The 22,663-nt window shown below is 45.6% G+C and overlaps 2 protein-coding genes across 2 annotated transcripts in view; both read right to left on the bottom strand.

The window, feature by feature from the left end:
- The window catches only part of rabgap1l (RAB GTPase activating protein 1-like), a 116,594-nt gene that overhangs the window by 63,564 nt on the left and 30,367 nt on the right, over positions 1–22,663 (bottom strand).
- gpr52 (G protein-coupled receptor 52) lies at positions 9,604–14,430 on the bottom strand. Its single transcript, XM_031574949.2, has one exon. The coding sequence runs from the start codon at positions 13,317–13,319 to the stop codon at positions 12,183–12,185; it is 1,137 nt and encodes a 378-aa protein (XP_031430809.1). The 5' UTR covers positions 13,320–14,430; the 3' UTR covers positions 9,604–12,182.

Here is a 22,663-nt window from a genome sequence, read left to right as displayed (position 1 = left end):
GAGTGAGAGAGAGAGAGAGAGACAGAGTGTGTGTACATGCACATGGTCCACCTGTGTGTGTGTGTGTGTGTGTGTGTGTGTGTGAGGGGAGTTTCCGGCACCCTTGCATGGTAGCATGCTATAACAGGCAGATGGCAAAGTGTTGGATGAGGCGAGCGAGCGAGCGAGCGAGCGCCCAGCCTGGTGGCAGAGAGTGTGGGCAGAGAATGGACAGCTGTCTGCGAGTGTCAGCATCAACAGAGCGCAGGGCCATACATCTGCTCCCCCCCAAGCTCTTCACACAGCGGGACAGACAGACAGACAGATGACGAGCTGCTGGACAGAGAGAGAGAGAGAGAGAGCGATGCGTGCACAGTACAGCACTTACCTCAACGTGCAGCTCTTCACACGGGTGCTGTGCGATTGAACCGCCAGTATTACCTGAGGCTGCCGCTGGTTAATTATTTACCTCGGACACTAAAAGCACTCAACTCATGGCAGGTGTGCGCACGTATAAATAGTTCTGCAGTATAGTGTGCTGTGGACGACGGAACTAAATGTCTAAAGACACTACTGCATAGGCCCCACACGCCACACAGAGCTCATGTATGGTTGTTATACTGCAACATAAGAATGGCGGATATTCTTAGAGTCTGCAACGGCACTAAGTTGAAAAATGGATCCAGATCCGGAGACTTTCTGTTACAATGACAATAATTTGATGGATGAATTTGAGTTTTCTTTGGAGTTATTTTGACATTTCTTTGGAGTTATTTCACTCAAAAGTTGGTTCTTTTTCTTCATCCGTGCCCATGCCAATTTATAACCACGGTTTAGTCTCATTCTGTACAAGCATTCAATGTTTTTCAAAGTTGTGACATGAAGTATCAAAGTAGGGAGCGATCTTTATGGGGATCCCCACCCCCCGGGGGCAAACCCAGTGAGTGCCTGCGGGCTGCTAACAGGGAGGGGCAGAGAGCATCATTTTTTAATTTTTTTTTAGATTTATTTTTTGGGCTTTTGTGCCTTTAATCGATAGTGCAGTGAAGAGTGTGACAGGAAATGAGAGGGAGAAGAGGTGGGGAGTGGACAGGAGAAATGACATCAGGCCGGATTCGAACCCGTGTCCTCCATGGGTGTCACGCCCGAATGTGGTCGGGGCTACTGCTTGCGCCACAGTGCCCCCCGAGAGCATAATTTCTAGCACAGAAAACCCCCAACGAGAGCCCCTCACCTCTATGTGTGTGTGTGAGAGCAGGAGTCAGGAGTGGGGCAGAGAGGGGGCAGGTGCTCTGGAGGCCGGAGGCAGGAGGCCGTGGCGAGGGTGAGGGTGTGGGTGAGGGTGAGGGTGAGGGTGAGGGTGTGGGTGTGGGTGTGGGTGAGGGTGTGGCGAGGGTGAGGGTGTGGGTGAGGGTGTGGGTGTGGGTGTGGCGAGGGTGAGGGTGTGGGTGTGGGTGTGGGTGTGGGTGAGGGTGTGGGTGTGGGTGTGGGTGAGGGTGAGGGTGAGGGTGAGGGTGTGGGTGTGGGTGAGGGTGTGGGTGAGGGTGTGGCGAGGGTGTGGGTGAGGGTGTGGGTGAGGGTGTGGGGGACGACAGCGGAGTTATTGAGGGCTTGTGTAGCTGCACAGATTAATATTAAACGGAACTGATGACACGGGTGCAGCACTGAGAAGATTCATCCATATTCAGCAGCCCCGGACTGTAAGCTCCACTCGGCTGCTCATGAATATGGATGACAGACTGGCAGGAAGTACAAACATCTAACCGTACAGAGCCAGGAGAGAGAGAGAGAGAGAGAGAGAGAGAGAGAGAGAGAGAGAATGAGGAAGGATGGTGGGGGAGATAGATATTTGAGTATTCAAACAGCCCACACAATGTACAGTATGACTAACCCTGTGAATACAATTAAATAGATGGTCTTGAGGTTGATTTTTTTTGGTGTGTGAGAGTGTGTGTGTATGTGTGTGTGTGTGGGGGGGAGGGTCTGTATTATAGTCAGCACTGAAAACACTGCACTTAAAAACAAAACAAAAATGTCAGTGTAGCAGACTTTGGGTGGGAGAAACATAACATTCAAAACCACCTACAGAAAACACCTACAGGCCAACAAGAATCATAATGATTTAAGAGGAAGAGAGAACAACAATGTACATACCTCTAACTGTGTCAAAATATCACTGCTAAATAAACGAAAAAAATCGGTTATTTTGTTTAATTGGATATCAGGCAAGAAATACAGGTAACTAAGAAACAAATCAGCCGAGACAAGATTCAAGTAAGAGGACCTGATGCCTAATGGCCTTTATTTCGGACACTATGCGAATGGGAAGAGAACAAAAAAGGAAGAAGAAAAAACGTTTCAGAATTTCACCAAGGTAAACTTGTTCTGACTTTAGCAGTGTGTGTGTGTCTCAGGGAGCACAAGACTCTGTATTTGTGGGGGGGTGGGGCAAGATAGATATAATGTGTTATACGCCTGTATAAATTCCACTTTCTTTGACTGAGATTTGAAAGCATTATTTCAGACTGCCTGCTTGCAAAATACAACCCAACAGAGCGATAGGCAGAAAACTGTGGACTTACACCATGACACCGTGCCAGACCCAAGGGAAAAATGGGTTTCTCTCGACTTTTGAATACATTTTGAAAAAAAAAAAACCCAGAAAGGCTGTCAGCAAAAGGGATGGAGAGACTGAGGGAGTAAGGCTCCGCATGGCTCCAGTCACCAACCAAAACACCACAATGTTGTGTGATCGCACCAAAAAAAGAATCTGTCAGTCAAAGCTCTCACACTCGACTTGAGCTGCAAACACTGGAGAAGACACAGTGGGAAGCCCCTGCCAATCCTTGGTCTGGTCTATGAGGTACACCTGCTATTACAATCCTTGGTCTATGAGGTACACCTGCTATTACAATCCTGGGTCTGGTCTATGAGGTACACCTGCTATTACAATCCTTGGTCTATGAGGCACACCTGCTATTACAATCCTTGGTCTATGAGGTACACCTGCTATTACAATCCTGGGTCTGGTCTATGAGGTAAACCTGCTATTACAATCCTTGGTCTGGTCTATGAGGTACACCTGCTATTACAATCCTTGGTCTATGAGGTAAACCTGCTATTACAATCCTTGGTCTGGTCTATGAGGTAAACCTGCTATTACAATCCTTGGTCTGGTCTATGAGGTACACCTGCTATTACAATCCTTGGTCTACGAGCTCCACCTGTATTACAATCCTTGGTCCCTGCTATTTCCCCATTAGCCATATATGGTCTTTCCTGTTAAGTCAAGGTAACACTGTTCCACAGCAAGAACACCGTCTTCAATCTCTATGATCATTCATTCTGTCAGTTATGTAGGGCTGCTTGACAGAGCCGTTCACATGAACTTGAATTAGTTCCTACTGAAGCCCTCATCCCATGTCTGCACACTGGTGGCATCTACGAGGAGGAGTATATTAGCATCAAGCTACTCCATTACAGTTACATACTCAAATCATCACTTTCCAACATGGCCTAAACCTGTAGTACCAAATCACTAAACCAAGTTTACAAAACTCAATTTACAATAGTTTTGCGATCAACAACTCCAAGTTGTTAGACATGATGGATTATGGATATTATAGGATTTGGGGGTTAAAGATACCAACTCACAGATTGGCCTGAAAACCAAAATTCTTGGATCAGGGGATGGAAAAACAAGGCAGCAAAGTCACTGAAATATTACTGCAGTTTAGCCAGTAGACATATACTGGTGGGAGCAGAAAAAGATTGTGAGAGAGCTAGGGTAGCTGCTACCTGAACTGCAAGGACGTGTTCTCACCTACTGGAGATACTCCGTTCGGTTTACCGTAGACGTCACACGGACGACACAGGAGAGAGACTTGTTGCTGGTCATTAATGGGAATTCCTGGCTTGTGGTTGCCAGGTTACAGAACTAAACAAGTGGGCTCGACATTAGCTCAGGGAAAGCTGGTTTGTAAGCTAGCTACTAGACCTGTGCTATTCACACACAGGTTCAATTGGACATTACACAGACTATACTAAGAGCTGGCAGGGTAGTCTGTTTGATGTCTAGTCCAAGCATTTGTTTCCTCACTTCCTATGTGTTACAATCAAAATGTAAAATGTGGGAAGGAATATTTTACACTAAATGTATCTAATACTGTGTTGGTCATATTTAAATCATTCATTAAGTTTTGTTGGGGAAAAAAAGAGGATAAAATAAAAAAAATCGCATATTAAATCGCAATCGCAATATTGAGGGGGGGGGGGGGAATCGCAATTCGATTATTTTCCCAAATCGCTCAGCCCTACTGTGTATTCCAGCTAGAAATGTAGGGTTGAATGTCACTGTGCAGGAGAATATAAAATAAACTGTCAATTGACAATTCCTCTCAGTTCCTGTAGTGGCTTGGTTTGCTCTGTGACCACTGAATAGCTGTCAGCTAGCTTCCTAATAATACATTCAAGTGGTGAATTTGTGGCAAGTCGACGACAGATTATATCCTGCCCCAAAAGACTCCAAATTCAAATAGCTGTAGTTCGTCAAAAATGTAATCTAAGTTGTAATGCTTTCCACCTGAGAGCTGTTTTGTGGTGAACCAAGACTTTGAATTTAATTGTCAGTAATTTTTTTTGGTGTTATTATATTGCTCTGCGGACTGGCTGTCAAGTAGTGTTGTTGCTTTCCACATTTAACCAGTTAGAAACAATCATACCTATAACCTCCACACAGTAGTTGTAATTGCCACTTTCCCCACTGACAATTCTGATGGCTTTTATGTAGAACTACTGATTTGCTGAAATGCTACAGAGAACTACCAACTTCTGTGTCCTTTAGTGGTTGGTTGCACCAGCTGAGCGCAAGTTTGATTGTAAGTTTGGGAGTAAAGTGTTTGTAACCTTGAAACGTACTGGTTTAAACTTCTAAGCATTCTTTTTCGGTTGCACCACTGCTAGTTATATTACATCGTAGTTACTAGCTCTTACTAGCTCCATGTTGTCGCACAGAATTATGTTTTTACCATGGACAACCAAGAAATTTCATTGTCTACATTTACATTTAGTCATTTAGCAGACGCTTTTGTCCAAAGCGACGTACAAGGGAGAAAATAGTCAAGCTACGAGCAATAGAACCTGGTGTAACAATAAATAAATACTACTTTACATAAGAAATATAACAAAATGAAAAAAAAAGAAAAAAAAAAGAAGTGCAGAAATGTAACTGCTGTAATTGCAAGTTACGCACTAGTCGAAGTGCCAGTTAGGACGGGAAGTGCTCTCTGAAGAGTTGGGTCTTCAAAAGCTTCTTAAAGGTAGAGAGGGACGCCCCTGCTCTGGTAGTGCTGATGTCTAATGTTATCAGAAGCATCTTGCAGATCCCCATACTTGGCATGTTAATAGTGTATGTTGAGATTTAGCCTCAATAATGCCCTTTCACTGCTGTTGCTTTACTGTCTGGAATAAACTAACCTTAGATTTATTTTTAATTATAGCTATAGTTTTGTTATCTTTGTGTTTTAGGACAAGTAGGCTATTTCAACCACCGCTAGCTATACTTAATCCCATTATCATGGTGATGTTATGTACATTTATTAAGGATGTTAGATATTCGATCTACTAGGCCTATGAGGTTTTCAACAAATACAAACAGGGTTCAAACACTGAAATATCTTAAATACAGGTGTGAAATTGGTCCAATATACTTCTCAACATATGCCCCATTAAATGTAATCTTCCCATCATTTATATTGGATAGCCATGTTAACGACTTGTTTACGATGGACCTTCCACCAAGGATGAGGAGATGAACATTTAAATTCTAATTTAGCGTTACACTGAAACTATTTGCGTGGTGCAACCCCATTACATTTTAGTAGTTCATAAACTCCAACGTAGTGCCTGTTTATGTTCGAACCAGGCAAAGATGGAATTTACGTTCAACTGGTGCAATCTCTCTGTATAACACTGGGGAAATCCAGAAAGCGTTTGAATCATTGCAGTGAAACAATACTTTGTCTCCTTAAATTGGCTGTCAATTTACCATTTTTTTTGTTTATAGTTCATTTATTTACCGTTAATGTTGTTTAACTCATTGGTTGTATAGCAAGAGATTGTTCAGGTGAGTATAATCGATAATCTAAGATACAAGGTAACATATTTCTATTAGTTATTGGTGTCATGTGCATGTCACAAGAACTACACAATTATTTAGAATGTCTTTCTTTCACAAGTTCAGAGATTTACAAGGTATACCATTTTGGCTCCTTTTCCCACTACAGTAACATTTCAAGCTGTCATCTTTGTTGACTTTAAAAATAATTACATCAATGACACGCCCACTCGCTTACGTAAACGACCCTGAGAATCTCCTGCCCCTGTTCACACAGGAGCCCACCTGAGTTCTCTCCAGACATAATAATAATAATAATTTATTTTATTTGTAATGCACATTGTACAAGGGTACAGGCAGCATAATGTCTGGGTCGTCCTCTCTCTGTGTGCCCACACAAACCAGGTCTGGGGAATATCAGAGCTCAGTGCAAGGGTGAAAGGGGTATTATGTTGTTTGTGCCTATTACTGGCCACTCTTTCATCCCACTCTCAGCTCCATTTGGACTCTCCTTTGGCACTGTCCATACCTGCACAGGTCACCGCATGAAGGCTACTTCTGTTGTCTGGGATCACACAGGTGAAGGAACACACGGCTATGGGATGGCACCATGAAATATGAAAAACCACCATCCAACAAGCATTTGGATCGAAAATGGACAGTTTGGTAAAACTATCCCTCAGGAAAGCGATAGAGTTCATGACATCCAGGGTTGCTCGGGAGGGTTCATGTTTTATGTATGCATAATCAGGGTTTTGCAACCTCCCGTGATCATGGGGAACAGTTGATGGGCTCATTAGATTCCAAAAAGGTCACTTTGTTTCGTTTCTCTCTGACGGAACACATTTCATTTGCCTTCTGAGGATAGCACTAACCTTTTTAAAATCCAGCCACAGAGTGCAGACGCTGCTGTGACTGTGTGACTGTGTGACTGTGTGTGTGTGTGTGTGTGTGTGTGTGTGGCTGTGTGTGGCTGTGTGTGTGTGTGGCTGTGTGTGTGTGTGGCTGTGTGTGTGTGGCTGTGTGAGGCTGTGTGTGTGTGTGGCTGTGTGTGTGTGTGTGTGTGTGTGTGTGTGTTTGTGTGTGTGTGTGTGTGTGTGTTTGTGCGTGTGTGTGACTGAAAACCACGATACACAGCAACTTCGCTGTAAGACCTTTTAGCCTGCAGGGCTGGGGCGTGGGGAGACACACATGCCACTCAAGCTCTCCAAACCTGAACCAGCTGATCATCAGATGAGATCATACAGTATCGTGACCTCAATGCGCCTTTTAAAAGAATTATTCAGCTGACCTGCTACCCCATGTGACCCATGAGCTGTCTTTGTGTACAAATACCCATTTGACAACAGAACAGACCTCATACAATGAGCGAATCCTACTGCGTTACTTAATACAGATATCTGAATGCAGCCAATGAAAACTCTCTCTCTGTGCATATGCTCTTGACCAAATTAGTACTGAGAGTTAGGGTTGAGAGGTATGGACCAAACATCATATCTCACTATTTTAAGGCTGAATGGCAATACACAATATACACCTCGATGTCACACAATGAACACATAATATAAACACATAATACAAACTTTTTTTTAAAGAGACTTGGTCCTATTTTCAGCATTTACATTATATGCATAATATGTTTTAAGTAGTGCTGTCAAACGATTAAAATATTTAATCGCGATTAATCGCATTTATGTCATAGTTAACTCAAAATGAATCGCGATTAATCGCACATTTTTATCTATTCTAAATGTCCCTTCGTTTATTTATTTTTTCTATCATTTTATTTTATTTTAATGCCCTTATCAACATGGAAAAGTGGATTGGCTTGCTTTACGCAAATGTTTTATTTTATTGAAAACCAACATTGCCAAACAGGGCGGTACAAAATAAAATGATTAAGTGCACATTTCAGGTAAACAAGGACTAAGCCTATAGTGCAGTTAAACCATGGCTTAATATTTTCTTTTTTCCAAGTTTGCTGGGAACATAGCAGTCAGGCCTCTTATTTCAGAAACAATGAACTGTAACAGTTAGGTTACCAATAAAAGGTAAGCCTACTACTTCTCTGCTTTCAGCCAGCTGCCTGTTGACATTTTCAGACAACAGTGAAGCTCGCTTCTTTTGCACAACACAACTTTTAAAAGTAAACTTTCCATTCAGAAGCTTTTTATCATCCATTTAATCTCGCGATAAAAAAATGAACGGCGTTAAAATGGGTTTGCGTTAACGCCATTAATAACGCGTTAAACTGACAGCACTAGTTTTAAGTTAATGTCCGTGCCATCATAGAATTGTAAGTTTAATTCCCAATAGTTGTTGTGTGCACAGCATTAGTGCCTTCTTGATGGAAGCGGCCACAGTTCTCACATCACAATATTTAGTTGATAGTTGACATAAGAGAGATGGCTACAATATAGGATTTGAGCAGTTTTGCGTCGGGAAATAGAGAGGAAAACTGTATCAACAAGCAACTTGTAGGCGAATAGAACACAGAAGCGGCTATTAGCTGGCTAGCTAAAGATGTACTATTCAACACTAGAGTAAGCGACGACGTCATTTGATGTAAATAGTGCTAGGCTTTTGGATATGAGACTAGGTTAATTTTATAATAATTGTATAATTGTATAATTCTATAATTGTCAGACTTTAATTTTGACCTGTTGATGAGAACTCATGACCCACTCCGAACGGTTTAAAACAACTACATAGAATTTGTATCTTAAAAAATACGCAAATCTTTAATTTTCAAAATAATTAAATATTTCCAACTCTCTCTTCTTCATATCACAGATGGCTTATCTGTTAGTACATAGAGAGTTTTCATGAGTTGAGACCACAGCGAAAGCACAGGCATAGCACAGGTTTGTGGCCGACCTCTAGGACTGCATTGACTGAGCTGCGTATTATCTATCAGATCTGTAGAATATCCGCTTCCATATAATTGAAGGCACGGATGCTACATTAGGTACATCATTACTTTCATGAATGTGGGTAACGCAAAACCCAAAGGAAAGGGAAAGGACATTATTTACACATCGGTGAAAAGGTGTTGCCGTTGCTTGATGAGAAAAACAGGGGTTGCCAAACTTGCCAGAAGTCACCAAATATGTCGTGAGTCACTAAAACAGGATTTTTAGTTGCTAGGGCAGGTCAAAAAGTCGCTAAATCTAACGTCACAGTTTCTAACTTGGCCACACTCCGCAGAAGTGAAAGGGGAGTGGGGGCTGGGTTGCATGGAGAGCGTGAGAGAGAGAGGAGGCTCGGCTTCACGGCAGAAACGGGTTATGTAATGAACATTAGACTATATCCATTTAAAACAGAATCGGCTCCTCCTGGAGCTCATATGAAAATATATCGTTCTACCTTAAAAAGATATACTGCCTAGCCCTGTCATAAGTATTATTATTCATACTAGTACTACAAGACTGTTTTCATTACAGACCCTCCTTTGATAATAAGGAATGATTTAGTTCCAGGGTATCTAAGAAATAGATATAGTCTTGAGCTTTCCAGTTGTTCACTTTTATTGTATTGGCAGCAACAGCAATAACCATTACCTTTCACAAAATCTCAGAAATAAAAAAATATATACTGTGTCATTTATTGTTTTGTATCCTAGTCAAAAGGACAGCTTACTCTACGGTTACAGCAGCAGTCTAGTTCAGTATACACACAGGAATGTGCCATGATTGACAGAGATTGGGTCAGATTGTTTCTGTTAGAACATACATTGGCTGTACAGCGCAAGTGAACACAGGTACACAAATGTACTCCTATTTCACAAATACCATATCCATTTTAAAAACAGTCAAATAAATAAATACACATCATTTATTTTCTTCATTTTTAGGACATAAAAAAGATATTCTAAATCAATGCACTTTGCTTCTTTTACACGTCACTTAATCAGTTTTCTCACCAAAATCAGTTTTGTCATTCCATCTCCGATTCTTTTCTTTGGCGGAAATGTTTCACGAAATATATCCACAAACTCAGAGAAGAGCACAGTGTTCTTCAATAAAAAGATCCTATTCTATAAGGTTTCACACACACCCACCAGTGACGGTTTGGAATGCGAGAGCTCGGTTAACTGATTGCAATGTACAACTTATTTGACAAGCACTCAAACTGTCATTAAGTCACTAGTTCAAAACCTGAAGCATTTTCATTTAATTGTGTTAATTTAATAAAAACAGAAGAGGTATCACATGTTCTATCTGTACAAGGAAACTAGACTGAATAACCCGTCCTCCTCTAATCGATAAGATTCCTTTTTATCAGAAGTTCTTTAATGTGTTCAACCACCCAATTCTTGGATTGAGCCAAAAATGCCACACACGAACTCATCTGTCTAAGAATGAACAGATGCACAAACTGCAGATTTCTATAAAAACACAGAATAAGATGCTATTTCATTTTTTTTCTTCTTCTACAGTCAAGTTGTTTTGATTAAGCAGCTAAATCCACAGAGTATAAATCAAATATGTGTTCTTTTTACCAAAATAATGACTTTGATAAGAAAAAACAAATAGGAAAAATACATTTAAAAAGCACTAAAGCACATAAGAAACCCATTTTTTCTGAGTTCACGTGAAAGGCCCCTGTCAAGAGGCTTCTGAGAGGCAACACCGCTTGGTTTGAGGCCAGCCAATGACATCGCTTAAATCCGTGGCTTGGTTTGAGGCCAGCCAATGACATCGCTTAAATCCGTGGCTGGGTTGAGACACACACAAATTGTCATGCCCCAATAGAATGCACGACGCTTCATACACACAAAGCAGGAAGTAGCTAGCGCTAAAATCATGTTAGGCACATATACAATACAGACCAAAGCTAAACAGCCAACAGAGGATTTTCCAGGTAGGAAATACAAGAAAAAATGAGTTTTAGCGACATGAAGCACAATGCCTTCTTCTGTGAACTTTTAAAGTCAGTTTGACAAAGCAGAACTAAATCGGCTCATTTGTGTGATACTGACTTCACAGACTGCAGGCAAATGGATCTCATGGCAAACAGTTGAGACGTTACAGGATGAGACAGTGTAAGGTGAGTGAGCTCAGAACAGTTATCACAGGCCAGGCCATGTCAAAAAATCTGTGTGACTGTCGCATCACCTCCACTGAGGGAAACAAGAAACCCACAGGCAGCATATGCACGGAATGACACACCTGCAGTCCCCGAGGGAGCTATTCTATCAGCTATGTTCTCATGGTCGTGGTGGTCCATTCATTGAAACACAGGATGAGTCAAAACACAGGAATATAAAAAAAAAACTACGGCTGTAAGGGGCTATCTGACGAAATCCAGATGGATAATATTTTCTCAGAGGAAATTTTAAAACACTTCTGAACGGTTTGCCAACTCTTCTACACATGCATCCCTACCACTGCTAGATCTGTTCATATGCAGATCTGTACGTCTGCTACAAAATCCTGCAGAGGGAATGATATTCACCAGTGATGTGGATACAAAGCTGGGCAAGGCTATTGACATAGACTGCACAGGTGCCTTCCAGGACAAGGCTGCTGGAGCAGCTCTCTTGAAGTATCCGTAATAGAATGCTGCTGGGGAAGGTCCAATCCAACCACTCCACTGTACTGACCAAGGTCTTTAGATCTGCATGCATTAACCCCTAGCTTTGTCATCAACTTTATGACACAAGTTGTCAAAGGCCTTAAAAGTTGACTGGTTTTTACTGTTTGGGCCTGACCCAAGGGTATGACCTTCCCTTGTTGTGTTTGCTAACATCCTGTAGACCGTGGAGACTGGAAACGATTGCTTATCCAACTGGTCATGGTCACCTGCTGCCATAGTTATTTACACAGAGCAGAAAAGAGGCCATTTTGTCCCGTGCATGTGGGTACACTTCTCCTGACATCAATACCAACAAAATGTGCTTCATGCAAAACTGCGGTTAGGAACAGGTGTGGAATTGGCAGATGCAGACCATTTCCCAACAAATCCTTAGAGCCAAACTCTCCTTCTTTGGAGCAGCTGTAATGACCTTGACATGTAGCAGCTTGATTTTCTTCCCAAACTCTTCCATAGGATCTATTTCTCCAGACTCTCACGCTTCCCAGGCTTCTTAGATGGAGCAGGAGTTGGCTCTCTTCCTGGGTTTAGGTTCTCCAAACTCCTTCCCATCATCTGCACAGCGGCTGAAGGAGCACAGTGTCTGTGACAGGCGACGCATGCCCAGGCGGAACACACTGTTGGAGAGGCTGTAGATGACGCAGTTACAGAAGCTGTTGCTAATGGCGAGCCAGGTGGTGATGAAGGACAGAGCTGGGCTGTCCAGCACGTGGGAGCTCTCCAAGAGAAAGTAAATGATATAGGGCAGCCAGAGAGCGTAGAAGACACTTGTGATTCGAAAGAGAACCATGGCGTAGCGTCTGTCCGGTCCGTGACCCGCGTGCTGTCCCCTGCTGCCGCCGCCGCCGCTGCCGCCGCCCTCCGCCCCGGGCTCCATCTCCTGGCTGGGGAAGCGGGCGCGCCGCTCGTTGATCTCCCGGTTGTGCTGCTGGCAAATACGGAAGATGTGGAAGTAGGTGAAGCACACCACCAGGGCGGCGGGGGCGTAGAGCAGGCACACCACGAAGCCCGTGAAGAGCGCCGAGGTAGGCCACGCCTGGGCGCACCACTCGAAGATGTCTCCGTGGTAACCCGGCTTTCCCCACCCGAAGAAAGAGGGCAGAAACACGGCGCAGGAGTAGAGCCATATGAGCGCGATGCAGCCGCGCAGACGACACGGCGTCACCAGCTGGTTGTAGGACAGCGGCTTGGTGATGGCGAGGTACCGGTCGACGCTGATCCCCGCCAGGCACGCCATGGAGACGCTCTTGAGCACGGAGATGACGTAGCTGAACACCTGGCAGGTGAGGGGCTCCGTGACGCCCGTGGGGTGGTGCAGCAGGGAGAGCGTGGGCACCAGGCAGCTCAGTCCCACCAGCAGGTCGGCGTACGCCATGGTCTGGATGAAGTAGCTGGTCGTGTAGTGGTGCAGCAGCGGGGCGCAGTGGAACACGAAGATGACCGTCACGTTGCCGGCGATGATGAGTACGGTCAGCAGCACGATGACGGCCGTTTCCAACACGCAGGCCTCCGCACCCTCGATCAAGCCCCAGCCCAGTGGACAGGAGTGGTTTAGGCCGCCGATGCCGACGGCTCGAACAATGCTGCTATTTTCAGTGGGCGCCAGTTCGACGAGCCCTGACTGGTTCATTGTTGTGCGAGGTTGGCCTCGTCCTGCCCCAGGAGGGTGACTTGGTTTTGTGCTGTGCTGGACACACACACACACACACACACACACTCACTCTGACACACAGTTTGTGTATAGGTGGCAAGTAACTGGAGAAAGATCTGGCCTTGTCGGCGGGGTAATCTTTTTTAGCAAACAGCTCAATCTTCTCCCTCACTCACTCACATAGCTGGGGCTCAATCAGTTGAACAATAACCCAAAATCAATGCAGACCTCAGGGGGAGACAAAAACAGAAGAGCGCAAAAAGAAAAAGAGAACGGAGGAGCACCTGGATTCTTCCAGTCAGTCATTGTTGAAAAGCTACGTGGGTTGTGTTGCTGACTCTTGATCAAAAGAGATTTCCAGCGCAAACAAAGTCACCCCTGCAGTCCAGTCAAGATCAGTCGAGACAGCCATCACAGAGAAGAGTCGTGTGTCTCCAGTGGCCTCCGCCTCAGCCAGGCTTACCCACCCCTGCTCCTGTCAGGCTGTGGGTCCATCTGATCCTAATGAATGCTGCTGCTGCTGCTGCTGCTGCTGCTGCTGCTGCTTCTGCTCTTGGAGAGCTGTGCTCGACCTCGCAAGGGCAGCCCAGCGGGGCCAGTCAGCCGTCAGCACGCGAGCGGGGAGGAAGAAAGGGACTGAGTCCCCAGAAAAGCACAAGTCCACTGATGCTGACCTGCACTGGACTAAACACAGCGAGGCATTGAGAACACCATTCGATTTCTTCAGAGGAGAATATGACTAACGCCGACTAAAAAACATCACTTAGTGTTGCTTGAGAGAGTCTCTAACAGAAGCACTGAAAATGAATAAAACAAGGCTTACGATTGTAAGTGTATGGTTTTTAAAAACATCTGCTTTTTGTTCCCAAAGACATGTATTCGGTTGCAAGTGCAAACTTCCACTGGAATCAATAGATCCCTGGATTTGTAGCTTTCATTCACTGTGTCTTTTTTTTTCCCCAAACGTGGTCACTGTCCTGTGTGCTCTCTTTTGTCCATATCAAAACACAGACACACTCTGAATAAACACAGAGCACTGTGTGTGTGTGTGTGTGTGTGTGTGTGTGTGTGTGTGCGTGTGTGTGTGTGTGTGCGATGTGTGTGTGTGTGTGTGTGTGTGTGTGTGTGTGTGTGTGTGTGTGTGCGTGCGATGTGTGTGTGCGTGCGATGTGTGTGTGCGTGCGCGCGTCTCAAAGCTCCCACTCCGCAGACCGCACCAGCTAACGTGTTTACTGTGTCTCCGGCCGGTGAAGCAAAACAGAGCAGCTGAAACTGAATGGATCAACGATCTCGGCGATCATATTAAGTGGGGTCCATTTACTTCTCCTAAAACTCTGCTCTGGCACGCTGGAGGAAGACAGGAGAGAGAAGGGCTCATCTTCCCGAGGGAAGGGGGTGGCGGGGAGGAGAAGGGCTCGTGGAGTCACCACCACCTCATCTGTGTGGTCTTTCAGCCGGTGGGTGAATGGAAAGTGTCGGGATGAAACGCTGTGTCAGCACCACAGTGCTTATCTGAAGAGTGTCCCCTTTCAAATCCTGCCTGAAAGCCTGCCTCTGTGTCTGTGTCTGTGTCTGTGGAGGGAGAGTCTGCAACCTCCCGCCTGATTGTTCACAAACATACAAAACTTGTTTGTGTTCTTCGACCCCCGGTGCCCTTTTCTCAGCCACCAATACAAAAAAAAAAAAATCACAAAAAAAACACAAATGTCATGGGCGTCCACTTATCTCTACCGGCTGGAGAGAGAGAGAGAGAGAGAGAGAGAGAGAGAGAGAGAGAGAGCGAGCCACAACTGTTCTCTTACATCCAGCAGGTTCTGGTGGTAAATCCGTTTTGTTCCAAGTGTCCTGCTTTGACTTCAGTTTGTCTCTTGATCCTGATCCTGCTCATGGCCAGCAAACAAAGCCACAAAATGAACAAACAAACCGAAACAGAAGAGTCCAGTCCAGTAGTGCAGGAGAGGGATGCCTTGGTCCCCCGTGCCGCTTCTCAAACTCTTCCTCTGCGAGCTACAACCCAAATCCAATCCGCTCATGCCAAAGACCGCTGCTCTTGAGTCGAAGCTACTGATACCCTCACAGTCATTTGCAAAAAATCTGTGTGTAACATCCGAGGACAAGAGGGAGTCCTAAAGGACGAACAGAAAGCAGTAAACGAAGGCAGAGGAGCGTAGAGAAGAGGAGCAGCCCCTCACCGTCCACGCACTGAGAAAGAGATGCTGCGACTGCCGTGCACTACTGCCTCTCTCTCTGAATCTCTCTCTCTCCCACTCTCCCTCCCTCCCTCCCACTCCCTCTCTCCCTCCCTCCCTCCCTCTCTCCCACTCCCTCCCTCCCTCCCTCATGCGCTCCCTCTCCCCGCCCTCTGCTTGTGGCTGCACCTGAGGTCCTGTCTCCCTCTCTCCTCACTCCTCCACCTCCTCATGCCTCCCCCATCACTCGTTTCTCATAACCCCCCCCCACACACACACACACACCCCACCCCCCCCACCCCATTTCCCTCCTCTTGGTGCTAAAAATGGAATGGATTTCCTTTTCAGAAATTATCAAAAGGTTTCTATCTCTGGATCCCTCCCTCCCTCCCTCCTCCAGCTGCTGCTCGTTCATTGCCACCCCTTCCCCCAATTTATTTTCTCCCTCACCCTCTCTGTCTCATTCGGAAACACACACACACGGACTCACACACACACACACACACACACACACACAGAGACACATAGACACATAGACACAGAGACACAGAGACACACACACACACACACACACACACACACACACACACACACACACACACACACACACAGACACGTAGACACGTAGACACACACACACACACACACAGACACACACACACACACACAGACACACAGACACACACACACACACACACAGAGACACAGACATAGACACACACACACACACACACACACACACAGACACACAGACACACAGACACACACACACACACACACACACACACACACACACACACACACACACACACACACACACACACAGACACGCTACTCCCCCTCTCCCTACGCTTCAGTCAGTTTGCACAGCCCAGTGACCAAGCCAAGCTATCCCTGCCCCTTGGTTACAGTTGCCAGGCACTTGAGTTAGCTCGGACCCTCCCTCCCAGCAGCTGAGCTGACACACACAGTGCAACAAACAGGAACAGATTAGGCATTCAGGGGGTGCTGCTTGCTGCTGCTGGACTTCCAACCACCCGATGCATTCCACTGCAGAACGAAGAATCTGGACCATTTCACACCACATTCCATACTGACTGACGGGATCAGTACTTTTCACATAGCTGTGACTGATATCTTTATATATTATTTTTAACCATTTTTTTTCTTCTTTTTTTTTCTAAGAAACCTATGCGCAACATAGAAATGACATAGAAACCACAGCAGCTGCACAGGTGAACACAGATAGAGATATCCAGAGATATCACGCTGCAGTTTACTCTTCAACCACAGAACTAACAAAGCCCAGCTCCTGCCAAAGGGCCGAGTTAATAATTCATCTGCGGCGTGCAGAATGGACAGGAGGGTGATGATCTCACAAAAGGAACAATGATGGTAATCCAATCTCCCCCTCCTCTCCTCTCCCCTCCTCTCCTCTCCTCTCCCCCCCTCTCCCCCTCTCTCCCCCCCTCTCCTCTCCTCTCCTCTCCTCTCCCCTCTTCTCTCCTCTCCCCCCCTCTCCCCCCCTCTCCTCTCCTCTCCTCTCCTCTCCTCTTCTCTCCTCTCCTCTCCCCTCCCCTCCTCTCCTCTCCTCTCCCCTCCTCTCCTCTCCTCTCCTCTCCTCTCCCCTCCTCTCCTCTCCTCTCCTCTCCTCTCCTGAGCTTTAGATCCTGGTCCCCATAGCCCCGCACTGGGAGCCACACACAGCTTCCTGTCAGCAGCAACACTGCTGGCCCACTAATTAAGGGTCAGGTCTGCAGGGCCAGTAACAGTTACTGTAGAGCTGAGACGAGAGTGTACCCCCAAGGCTACACACACACACACACACACACACGCACACGCACACGCTCACACTCACACTCACACTCACAATCACACACACACACACACACACACACACACACACACACACACACACACACACACACACACACACACACACACACACACACACACACACACACACACACACACACGTGGCACCATAGAAGACACAATACACACACATCAAGCTAAAAGGTGAAGCCAAGGTCACATGCACAAGAGAATGGCCATGGTATTCAAATATGGCTGACTGGGTGTGAAACGTGACGTGACGTGATCAGGCTTCCTTTACTGGAGTTGAGTGCAGACGCCTCAGGGGTAATTAATAAGGGGCCCTGTTCTATGCTGTCTGGGATTATGGTTTTTCATTTTTAGATTCATCTGAGAAAAAAAAAGGGTCTAAAAACTCTTAAATATGCCCTTTTTAAGCAGAGTATGAAATGACAGTGTGATTCATTCCAAGGTCAATCATCATTAACCCAGTTAGAGGGCGGGAATGACACGAGTGGGGCGGGTGCAGATGTGACCGTTAATGCCTCTTCCCAGAGCGCACCACTCCACTCACAGGGCACAGGGATGCTCATCTCACACACACACACACACACACACACACACACACACCCAGAGCGCACCACTCACAGGGCACAGGGATGCTCATCTCATGTCCCTGTTGGCAGCAGGGTTTTAGATATCAGCTCCAGCACCGGAGGACACACACACACACACACACACACACACACACACACACACACACACACACACACACACACACACACACACACACACACACACACACACACACACACACACACACACACACACACACACACACACACACACACACTCTCACACACGCACACATAGAGCTGGCACAACAGTGGGGGCTCTTGAGCTCCTCTCTGTAATCTAAAGCGTCATTTCTGTGTCAACGTAGTGGCGGCGCGCTTGGCTTCATGGATCCATAGACTTCCCTGAGAGCGTGGCCAGTGCGTGTTTGCTCTGATATTCCACATGGTGTTCATTTAAAGTTTAACAGCAGTGAAATATAAAATCGGATCCAAAACAATCCAGCACGGAGCAGTTTGAAAAGATTGATTAAAAAAGAAAAGGTGTCTGAGAAATAACAGTGCACTGAAAGGCTGTGGGTTGGACCAGACACACTGCTGTACACACACACACACACACACTGCTGTACACACACACTACTGTACACACACACACACACACACACTACTGTACACACACACACACCCCCACCAGACACACACTACTGTACACACACATGGACTGATCTCTCTCTCTCACACACACACACACACACACACCCATGGACTGATCCATGAATCTAGGGGACACTCCCACCACACACACGCACACACACTGCTGTACACACCCATGGACTGATCCATGAATCTAGGGGACATTCCCACCACACACACACTACTGTACACACACATGGACTGATCCGTTGTGGGGTTGGGGAGGGGACTGGATTTTTTGTTTGTCTCAACTGAGCAACTAGACTCGCTGGCTTTCAGTCTCCCTCTCTGTCACACACACACACACACACACACACACACACACACACACACACACACACACACACCTAACTCTCAGGCTCTCCTACTGGGCTGTGGCCTCTATCCTACCGAGAGGCAAAGAATTAACTGCCATTTCAATTTAAGCTACATCCCCAAATCAGATACCACATTATTTTCTGACTTGCTGTGATGAATGACTCGGTGCCAATGAAGAAAGATAGAATCAGGCTATTTTTCTTGTTGCCCCACTAATACGTGTTGGCCCCTAGTCATCTAAAGTTCCAGCATTTCACTTTTCAACCTTAAAAGGGCACTGTAATTGAATGCATAAGCATCTTCACACAAGCTCACACTTTCTCCCTCAGCAGATGCCATTCTACGTGTGCTTAATAAAAGGCACAGATCAGTTTGAACACAGATATCAATATTTTATATATATATATATATATTTTTTTTTGCAACTTAGTTTTAAATTATTGTTTAGTATGTCTCGTTACTATTTGTGTGTTTTTATGTTTTGTAAGTTTCACTACTATTTGTGAGTTGCAAGCTACTGGATGTCCTAAATTTCCCTCGGGATAAATAAAGTATCCATCTATCTATCTATCTATCTATCTAAAGGAAATTCATCAACCTAGCTCGAAATAATCTGCGGGGTTATCTGAATCGGTATATCAGGTCAATAACAGAGCAGCTTTCTTAACGTTAAACCCCAAGTGACAAGCAGATTTTGAGTAAGGTTTCTGAGCGGACAGCATACCCAGCACTTATCAAGAGATCAATCACATGATGGTCAGTAGTTTACGTTCAATGGGAGCGATTGTTCGCATGCCCTAGGGAGCATACTGGGAACATGATGTTCCAGACGTCACTAAAAACCCTTTTGAGACACTGAGGTGGACAGTGGCATATCCTGGAAGATCACAGGCTACAGTGCAAAACAAAAGCAAATGATTAATGCCAGTGCTGCGCTTGCTTCTGGCAAAATGACACAGTACAATGTACAATATCTCCCCCTCTTCCTTCTTGTTTCTGCAACGCAGCAGCTCCTGTCTGGGACAGCCAGTGGAGAGGGTAGGAAGCAAACAGGGCTGAACATGAGGTGGGTACCCATTAGGGCTGAACATGAGGTGGGTACCCATTAGGGCTGAACATGAAGTGGGTACCCATTAGGGCTGAACGATTAATTGCATTTGCGATTTAATCGCGATATGATAGAACGCGATTTTCTAACCGCAACGTTCGCGATTAAAAAAGTGATCTAAAAAAAAAATAAAAATAAAATTATAATTTATTTTCTTTTTTCTTAAGATGGTACATTTTGCACAGTGTTTAAAAAGTGCACGCCTTGTGTTTATTCTTACAATGACTGTTTAAATTACTTAAATGCACAGTGGCAAAGCCACCAATCTGTTGTTCTTGATTCTGTAATGAGCAGTTAAATAAAAATATAAATTGTGGGAAATAATATTTTACACTAAATGTATCTAAAAATTAGGATAAAATAAAAAAAATCGCATATTAAATCGCAATCGCAATATTGGGGGGGGGGAAAAAATCGCAATTCGATTATTTCCCCAAATCGTTCAGCCCTACCCCATAGGCGACTGCTAGAGAGGGAGGGAGTCCCCCGTTTGAAATACCCTTTACAGAACGCAAGACGCACGGATTATCCAGGTGGCTCAAACGGGTCCTGGTGGGTCGGCATCAGGGTGGGCAACAAAATAACCACTAACCAACCAGAACAATGCCGTCGGTCCCCTACTAATGACCGTCCCTGCCCCACCTTCAATGCATCAAAATGTGCTTTGTGTTCTAAAGCAGCGCTGGTCATCAGTCAAGAGTGCATCACATTCGGAGCGGCTGGAAGAAATACCAGGAGATTTACAACATCAATAACCCGCCGCCACCGGTGGTACAATTACTTAGTATTCAATCAGCATTATAATCACTGCTGAGCGGAGACGTGGCTATTAATCCATCATCTGGTCCCGGGCCCAGCCAGCCAGCCCTAGTCACGGGGCGATTCGGCTTTATTAATAGCACTGACTGCTACATCAATACCATTATTTCACAGGGAGGGTGATCACCGCAAACAAAGAAAATAAAAAATAAAAAATAAAAAAACGACAGAAGGCGAAAAAAAAATCATTAATGAAGGAATTTCTATTCTCTCAGTCACATAACCTGTCTTACATAAGCAACAGTATATTTAGAAGTTCATCTGGGCTGTAGCTATTCCTGCCAACGTGGGAGACAAGAAAAGCCAGGGAGAAGAAGGGAGGGAGCAGAGGCAGTCAGTGAGTGAATGAGGGAAGGAAGGAAGGGAGGATGGGAGGGAGAGGGAGAGGGAGTCATGGCGGGAGAGGCACAAACAGACAGAGAGACAGAGAGGTTCTGGGAGACAGAGAGGTTCTGAGAGACAGAGAGGTTCTGAGAGACAGAGAGACAGAGAGGTTCTGAGAGACAGAGAGACAGAGAGGTTCTGAGAGACAGAGAGACAGAGAGGTTCTGAGAGACAGAGAGGTTCTGAGAGACAGAGAGACAGAGAGGTTCTGAGAGACAGAGAGACAGAGAGGTTCTGAGAGACAGAGAGGTTCAGAGAGACAGAGAGACAGAGAGGTTCTGAGAGACAGAGAGGTTCTGAGAGACAGAGAGGTTCTGAGAGACAGAGAGGTTCTGAGAGACAGAGAGGTTCTGAGAGACAGAGAGACAGAGAGGTTCTGAGAGACAGAGAGACAGAGAGGTTCTGAGAGACAGAGAGACAGAGAGACAGAGAGACAGAGAGGTTCTGAGAGACAGAGAGGTTCTGAGAGACAGAGAGACAGAGAGGTTCTGAGAGACAGAGAGGTTCTGAGAGACAGAGAGGTTCAGAGAGACAGAGAGACAGAGAGGTTCTGAGAGACAGAGAGGTTCAGAGAGACAGAGAGACAGAGAGACAGAGAGGTTCCTGGATACAGAGAAGTTCTTGGAGACAGAGAAGTTCTTGGAGACAGATCCAAATGGGTGAGCCAGTATGATCACAGCACAATAAAATAATATTAAGTAGCACGCAAGAAGAACAAAGAGGCTTTAATGATCGCCGGTCAAAAGAGGGTGGACACCAGAGGTATAAACCAGAGTGTGAAGGGATTCAGAAGGCAACTGGGAAAACAAGCCTGCAGCTCTGGAAACCTCTGGGTGCTGAAAGCAGCAGGACAGGACAGGACACACATGGAGGCCTGTGAGGGCTGGAGGGGAAGGGGGACACCCCTGCTCCACTAACCTCCATCTGACCTTTGTTCTGGGCACATCAGCACATGCATGCATGACTTAAGAGCCACTGATGCTTCCATCATAAAATGCATTGCAGTAGCAGTCCTGAATTACGAGTACGCACACACACACACACACACACACACACACACACACACACACACACACACACACACACACACACACACACACACACACACGAGGGGTTATAAAAGGAATCAGGTGCCTCACTTCTGGAGGCAAAAGCCAACCAACACAAGGACTTGATCAGTGCACACACAGCCCCGCTTCCACTTCAGGGACAGCGTTCTCTAGGGAATACACCATACACACACACACACACACCATACACACACCGTACACACACCATACACACACACACACACCATACACACACCGTAGACACACCGTAGACACACCGTACACACACCATACACACACACACACACACACACACACACAAACACACACCATAGACACACCACACACTAGGGGTGGGGGAAAAAAATCGATT

The sequence above is a fragment of the Clupea harengus genome, chromosome 10, assembly GCF_900700415.2.
Source record: "Clupea harengus chromosome 10, Ch_v2.0.2, whole genome shotgun sequence".
Lineage (NCBI taxonomy): Eukaryota > Metazoa > Chordata > Actinopteri > Clupeiformes > Clupeidae > Clupea > Clupea harengus.
Note: the sequence above shows the minus strand (reverse complement) of the source record. Positions and strands in the feature narration are given on the sequence as shown.